Source organism: Fundulus heteroclitus, chromosome 13 (genome assembly GCF_011125445.2).
Source record: "Fundulus heteroclitus isolate FHET01 chromosome 13, MU-UCD_Fhet_4.1, whole genome shotgun sequence".
In the NCBI taxonomy this organism is placed as follows: Eukaryota; Metazoa; Chordata; class Actinopteri; order Cyprinodontiformes; family Fundulidae; genus Fundulus; species Fundulus heteroclitus.
This window is the reverse complement of record NC_046373.1, coordinates 40,345,371-40,353,082: the sequence shown is the minus strand read 5'-3', so window position 1 is coordinate 40,353,082 and position 7,712 is coordinate 40,345,371. Positions and strand designations below refer to the sequence as shown.

The 7,712-nt window shown below is 38.0% G+C and overlaps 1 protein-coding gene across 1 annotated transcript; it reads left to right on the top strand.

Annotated features, from left to right (window-relative positions):
• The first annotated feature begins 4,021 nt into the window (after window positions 1–4,021).
• Window positions 4,022–7,666, top strand: zgc:91910 (uncharacterized protein LOC445276 homolog). Its single transcript, XM_012855647.3, has 4 exons — window positions 4,022–4,162; window positions 5,972–6,122; window positions 7,244–7,370; window positions 7,481–7,666. Exons 2-3 carry the CDS (start codon window positions 5,988–5,990, stop codon window positions 7,337–7,339), a joined length of 231 nt encoding a protein of 76 aa, XP_012711101.1. The 5' UTR covers window positions 4,022–4,162; window positions 5,972–5,987; the 3' UTR covers window positions 7,340–7,370; window positions 7,481–7,666.
• The last annotated feature ends 46 nt before the right edge of the window (window positions 7,667–7,712 follow it).

The following is a 7,712-nucleotide window of genomic DNA, read 5'->3' as shown; positions in this document are numbered from 1 at the left end:
GGTCCGATGAGGTCACTGCCCGCCCTCCCCCCCCCCCCCCCCCCGGAGTCCAGTCGGCGCCGTCGATCGTCCCTGCAGGGCGCGGCGGCGTCACGCTCAGAGCTGTCAGAGTTACTGCGGCAATGAAAAAGCGTGAAATAAAAACAGAACCCCCCCCCCCTCCCTCCCTCCGCCCTGCAGGGAGGAACCAGAGCTGATTGTCAGAAGCCATTTTTTTCCCTCACTCTTATTGCACATGTAAATATCACTGATTTTATTTCTTTTTATTGCAGACAGAGCTGGTTATATTTGACCTCCCTCATTCTGTCGATGAAGCCGTCTTAGTTTGTAAATAAGTTTTTTTTTTTTGTTTTTTTTTTGTTTGTTTTTTCTCTCCACAACTCAACATGTAAATACAGCAAAAACAAACAGAAACAGCCACTCATCATGTTTGCAGATGACGTTTTTCTCTCTGTCATTTTGTAAAAACTGTGAAGAACCTCTGCTGTTCTCCTCCTGTCAGTCCGTCCCGGGTCCGTCCCGGGTTCTGTGCGGGTTCTGCTCTGAAACGCCGTCTTCCGCTCCGATCCGTCATCAGATTCAACCGAAACACCACTCAATGTTTTCGGTTTCTGTTCACCCGCCTGTGTCCAAGAAGATTAAACCGATTGTTTTCCCTCATTGTTTTAATCAAAGACACCTTTTTATTTTATTTTATTTATTATTTTCCAATGATTTAGGAATTTTTCAGACTTTTTTTTTTTTCTTTTTTATTCCTGTACTATGAAACATTTACCTGTTTGGGTTTTCAGTAACCGTGTTGCTTATTTTTAGATTAGCCCGGTTTGAAAATCTACAATACTTCAAAAGAAATCTGACTTGATTTATTATAAATAAAATGCAGATTCCTCCTCCCATACATTTTGTTTTGTTTGTAAAAAGTCTGAAACATTTTTAGTCACAGGTCCAGTTTATAGCCCTTGATCTCAGAAGGTCCAGAGACCTGAAAATTTCAGGAAATTTATCCTTTAATCCTTATAAAAAGTGTGTATTAATCTCAGAAACTCTAAAAAAATAAATAAAAAAAGCTATTCATGAGTTGAACGATAGGATGAAGGACATCATCTAAGTACAAATTAATATAAAAAGCTCCTAATTTTTCCCCCCAGAAATTCAGATTTGATTGTGTTGTATGAGAATGAATAAATTGAGAAGCTAGGCAGAAGAAAATCTCTGGTTCAACCTGGACTCTTTCCAGTCTGCATGTTCTCCCTGTGCATGCGTGGGTTCTCTCCGGGTACTCCGGCTTCCTCCCACAGTCCAACATCATGACTGATGGGTTAATTGGCTTCTAATTAACCTGCAAGGATGAGCTGTTATAGAATTTGGGAATCTGAAACATTTTTCTAACTTTATTTTCCAACTGGATCCAGATTTAGGAAAATTGTCAAATTTCCAGACGGTTTCAAGACTAGGAGCTGACAAATTGCTTCATTCAGGGCGTCTATAATCCTGTTAACAATCCTAGTGATTGGATTTCTCTGGATATGACTTTAATCCTTCTAATTTTCCATATCATTAATAAAAAAAAAAAAATAATCCTACAAACAATCAGATCGCTTTTTTTCCTAAAAAGTCGGATGCAGTCTGTCCGTCTTTGAAGGTCAGAGCATGGTGGAAGTATTTGCCTTAAATTTATGGTTAATTACATTTTCAAAAACTCGCTGCAAAATAAGATACGATAAATTCCTTTATTGTCCCACAATGGGGAAATTCAGCAGCAATAATAGAGCAAGACGTTAAGAAGTTTTTAACAAGCTAATCTAAAGTTAGTTCTAAAACAAGAGGATAAAACTTTATTAGAAATGCCAAAAATAAAAGTAAATATTGCACGCTCAAGTAAAAAAATATGAAATATTCCAGTTAAACTGTGGGGAAAAATAAAGCTTTGTTTTATGAGAACGTAGCCTTTTGACGTCTGAGTCCAGGTCAGTTTCTTAACATTTCTTTATCTGAACGTGGTAGGGGTTCGATTAAAGCACAGAATTACACAATAAACAACTTAATGTTGCTTCTCCTCTTCCATACAGACTCCAATTTAATCAAATCTGTTTAAGCCAACAGAAGGAAGCTCATCTATGTCGGACATCCGATTTCTAGTTTCGGTGTCCAGTCCCCAGTTTTGTTCGGTCCTAAAATGTTTCAGCCATTAATGTTCGTTTACAATGTCTAGCCTGTAGGTGGCGCTGGTCAGACAGGAAGAGTTGGGATCAGAACCCTGCACGGTCCTCTGGCTGCAATATTAAAATACTGGGCAGTATTTAGAGAAATGTCTCACTTTACCTCAAATCTCAGTTTCTTCTTGTAAAGCTTTAAGCTGATGCCGATGTGTCACTCTGTTGATGTTTTTTTTTTCGTTTTGTTTTTTTCCTGTGATAAGCTGTTAACGTTGGTTCTGACCCAGTGGACTGTTCAGGTGATGGAGAAGGTTGAATTGGAAAGACAATAACCCACATACCTGTCCGTCTCTGTTATCCGTGTGTATGATATCGACTCATTTACTGTAATAAAGTGGTGAAACTGTGTTTAAAGCGCCCGTCTGAATCATTTAAAACCCACGCTGGTTGTTGCCAAGCTCTGCACTGGTGGCAACGCACCTCAGAAGCACTTGGTTCTGGCCCGTTTGGACACATCTGGATGTTCTGAAGTCGTCTTCGCTGCAGCTAAACATCTCAAACCTTATAAAACCTTCTGATAATGCGTTTCTCCAAGCTACGGTATCCCCAACAGCAGCTTCCTGCATCGGACGCCATTTCAGTTCAATGCAATGATGAATTTATATTTTTCTCTAGAGTTAAACCATTAATGCAAGAAGAATTATTCAAACATATCTACTCTTTTTATGTATTATTTTAGAAATTGCTAAGATAAGATAGTCTTTATTGATCTCACATTGGAGAAAATCACTTGTCACATCGGCTCAGAAGTAGGAAAGGGTGCATCAATTATATACAGTAGATCAAAAAGAAAGTGAGAAAAACAAGAATATTAAAAAAAAAGAATACAAAAGAAGTCGGAGTAGGCAGATGATGTCATGTGTACTTCCCGATTATATACACATATATATACACGTATGTGTGTGTGTGTGTGTGTGTGTGTGTGTGTATATATATATATATATATATATATATACACACACATACATATGCCTACATACACATGTACTGACATATTCACTTGGTGATAGTAGTAGAAGTTCTTCCGGATCATTGCACAGGTTATAGCACAGTGTATTAAATAGATTAGTTGCACATTAGTTATTGCCCAAAGTTATAACAGTTGTTGTGGTTACAGTTATTGATAGCAGCAGAAGTCACTTTCAGGATTATTGCACGCATAATATAAGATATATATATATATATATATATATATATATATATATATATATACACACACATATATATATAATGTGTGTGTATATATATATATATATATATATATATGTGGTGTGTGTATATATATATATATATCTATGTGTGTGTATATATATCTATATATATATATCTATATCTATGTGTGTATATCTATCTATATGCTATTATTTTTATTATGTGTGTGTAGGATATAGAATAGATTCTCTCTTGTGTGTGTCTCAGATTAATAAGATATAGAGAGTGTGGTGTTCTATATCTCTCTAGCTCTAGGGAAGAGAATAGAGAGAGAGGAGATCTCCTCTATATGTGTCTGCTCTCTAGAAGGAGAAGATAGTAAGTAGCGTAGGTCTCTCTTATCTTATCTCTCTAGTATATATATATATATATATATATATATATATTATGTGTGTCTGTGATTGCACGGGTTATCGTACACTGAATTGGTCCAGTTGGCTTTATTGATTTCAGATGAACTCAGCTTTACATATAATTGTGAAGACATTCATAGTAAAGCTTTTATGCTTGCAATCATCTAGTAAATAAATGCAACTGTCATTGATTTATAGAACATAATTGGCATAAACGAAGCGTTTTTCTTTCGAGCTGGAATTATAATGCGGGTTCGTGGTGCAGTTCCACCTCCGTCCACCGGGGGCGCTGCTCGCTCCGTGTGTTCTTGCGCAGCGCTGGAAAAACTCCGCATTCAAAGGAGAACAAACGACGAAAGGAGTGAAGGAGTCGACTCTAAGGTAAACCTCGCCGAGTTTTATTAATTTCTCGCTGCCAAACAGCTCCTGCTTACCTTTGTTACTGTTTAAATCGGCCCGCGCACCCGCCGGTATTGTTTAAACGTGAAAGTAATGCGTTAAAAACCAACTTTGAGCTGTGTGAAACTTTAGCTCTGCTAAGCTAGTAGCGTTAGCATCAAGGCGGCGCCGGCTGGGGGGTAAGAAGGCCTAAAGGCCACGGTAGTTTTTAACCAAACTAGACGTTTTATCAAATATAAATGTATAAACAGCCTCAGTTGTCCAACTCTGGTGTATTTACAGCTGATTTATTTAGAAAAATAACAAGCCGAGGTTCTGTTGAGCTGCCGTCGGCGCTAACTGGTCACTAGCCCTGAAGTTAGTATCTGATTCGTAGCTTATGGACTATTTTACTATTTTTAAACCTTTAGACCTTTAATCGGTTAGATTTCTACGTTTAAATTTACCCACACTGTTAACCCTGGATGGTGTAGATCTAGAACTGTCTTGTAAATACATTTGGGGACCTGTAAAGATATTTATTTGCCTTAATAGCCAATTTGAAAACCTTTAACTTTCATTTACGGCATCTGAATAAAATAGGCCGTAATTAAAAAGTGTATTAATTTCAGTAAGCCTATTCTAAAAGTAAATGTTGCTCATGCAAAGTAATCCTTCAGACGTGTATATGTTTAATTTGATCACTGGCTTGCAGATAATTAAAACCCAAATCTTTTTGGGTTTTAATTATCTGGCTGTTAATTCTGGTTTTTCTGATAATGTGATTTTTTTTTTTTTTTTTTTTTAACAATAGAGAAATGTTACGTCATGGTCTGCATAATCAAATAATCTGGTCTCTAATCCTCTAAATGTTAGAAATGCCAATAAATAAAAGTATTTTCAGTGATGGGTAAATGACCTGAACTAAATGACCACTTTGGATCAGAACCTCTTCAGTGTCGAATCGTTACTGAACAGAACTAAATCTTCTTACTTACACCGCTGACAATTATAGTGACAATTTTATATAAAGCTGTACAGCATCAAAATTTACAGCAACAGAAATTAACGCTATAATTGCATCACTAATGATCGTTTTGCTGAAATAAAGTAACTTGATATTTTAGTTTTAGATGCACCTGTGCTGAAATATTCTAGTTAGCTGAAATTCCTTAAATGGATGCGTACATTTGTAAAAACCAGAAGAAAAACAAATTCAAAGCCTTTTTTTGGGATTTGCTGATCATTAATAACTTCAGTTCTTATATTGTGTGTGAAAATGTTAGCAGTTTTGGTCCTCTTCTAATTTTAAATACCAGTTTAGTGTTAAAGTGAAAGACAAAGTCTTTCATAGATAAGGTGCACCATCAATTTTTGAGAAGATTTAAGGATTTTAAATGCATCTTATAGTCCGAAAAATACAGTATATGGTTTCCAGCTAGTGGTATATAAAAAAACTCATTCAAATTAGTTTTTTATTTTTCTTGTCCTCAAATAAAAACATTTCATAATTGCAGTTAGAGAGCTGATCAGGTTTGCAGTTTTATTTATATTATTGGTGCAGCTCAGCTCTTCATTGCAGCTGCTGAGTTTAGGACCGACTGGCGATCAAGTGACTTTTTCTTTATATTCTGGATTTTCTTTTGTGTTGTTGTTGTATATGGAGGCATTTCATCGCCTAAATGGTTGTTCACAGTGGAAATATGAGGTTAAAGTTGTCCCGTAAAAACAGCCTCTGGGCTTGTTGCTGCTACCGCCACGGCGTTTGTGCCGGCTTCGTCTTTAACGAGCCTTTCTTCGTCCGTCCTGCAGGTTGAAGCTGAGAGCCATGGCTCGCGGGCAGCAGAAGATTCAGTCCCAGCAGAAGAACGCAAAGAAGGCGGCAGAGAAGAAGAAGGGTCAGGGCGCCGACCAGAAAACCGCCGCCAAGGCTGCGCTGGTCCACACGTGTCCCGTCTGTCGGGTCAGTACGAACAACTTAGTCTGAGATCTATTTCAAATAACATTTAGATAATGTATGATTACCTAGGCCTGTCGCGATAATCAATTAATCACACATGGTTAATTAACATAAGAGTGATAATTTGTAGAGCTGGGTGTCTTCTAGGATGATATGATTCTAGATGCGTAGCTCAGCTTGATTTGACTCCAATATTGATATTTATTACTTTCAAATGAATGCTCAAAGTCATTCAATCAACAAAACCAGCCAAATATTATATTTATGTTCTAATTCTATTGAACACTGATATATTAACAGGAAAATAAAGTGCATTTGGTTCAATGCGTTTAACGTATCTCAGAAACCAAAAATGTGCAAAACGTCTGATTTTTAGAGACGAAGGCGCTTCTAAAATCCTGTCTGCAAATTTGTCTCACTTCCTCTATGTGAACAGTAATGGCTGTAAATGCTGTAATAATGCCCCCTAGGGGTTGGGAGGTATATCGATATTAAAATATTAATCTTTGTATGGATCTTTATGCACAGCCCTACTAATTTGCGTATGCATGCTTGCTTATTTCTCCTCATGTTTCCGTCTCTTCTCTCTGAGACAGAATAACAGGTTTTAGCGTCTCTTCTCGTTTCCTTCGTTGTAGGAGGAGGTGAATTTTGCGAGGGTTTCCCACAGAAAATGGGGGATTCCTGACCGTAGTGGTCTGGCGGGCGTATGATGAAACCTCAGGGTTTAAAAGTTCTCCATGTCTGTTCTTACTGTACGTCTAAAAAACACGTTAGACTCGGCGCTGTAGAGAGATGGCGCTACTTGGACTTGTCTATCTGGAAGCCAAACGTAAACAGTAGAAGAAGAAAAGAAACAAATAACGCCACCCGCTTAATGTCTGAGCCGGCCGGTCGAGAGGATATACTTACGTTATGCCATTTTTATGAGTTGAAAAAAGGTCTCCAAATGGCAATAATATGATTTATCATAAGTTTTAGTAAAATTATCGTCCAGCAACATTTATTATTGTGACAGGCTTACTGTTCCCTCTACGTAAAAGCTTTTTCAGTGATGTAAACACTTCCCTTTGGTCTCCAGGAAGCAAAAGCTAACTTGTCCCGTTTGTCTCGATCCTCTTTAGACACAAATGCCCGACCCAAAAACCTTCAAGCAGCACTTTGAGAGCAAACACCCCAAGTCCCCGATGCCCCCGGAGCTGGCTGACGTCCAGGCGTAACGGACCACCGCGGAGGAGATGCCGACCCTGGGTGAGCGCTGTAGATCTAACTCTAGATTCTCAATTCAGACGCAGCTACTGGGACATTTTTACTGTCTGAGCACAAACACGATATTTAAACTGATCCCTGAACTGTTTCAGAGACACGATGACCTCAAGCTGAAGGACGATGACCAACACGGGACCTGTCAGTATTTAATGGACAATAAACAGGGCACATAAGCACCAGCGCCCCCTACTGTTTTAGAATATTTATTATGTAACTACCTTATTGTCTCAGGTGGGCGATGATGGAGTTCCCCCCCCAGAAAAAAGAAAAAAAAAAACTATCCTGTGATGTTAAAACTTTAGTTCTCAGCAAAATTACTGATCA

Bases quoted from the DNA above. Each gene is read 5' to 3' on its own strand.
- zgc:91910 (XM_012855647.3), top strand. From the start codon at position 5,988: ATGGCTCGCGGGCAGCAGAAGATTCAGTCCCAGCAGAAGAACGCAAAG. The intron at 6,123-7,243 runs GTCAGTACGAAC...GATCCTCTTTAG, and splicing joins ACACGTGTCCCGTCTGTCGG to ACACAAATGCCCGACCCAAA.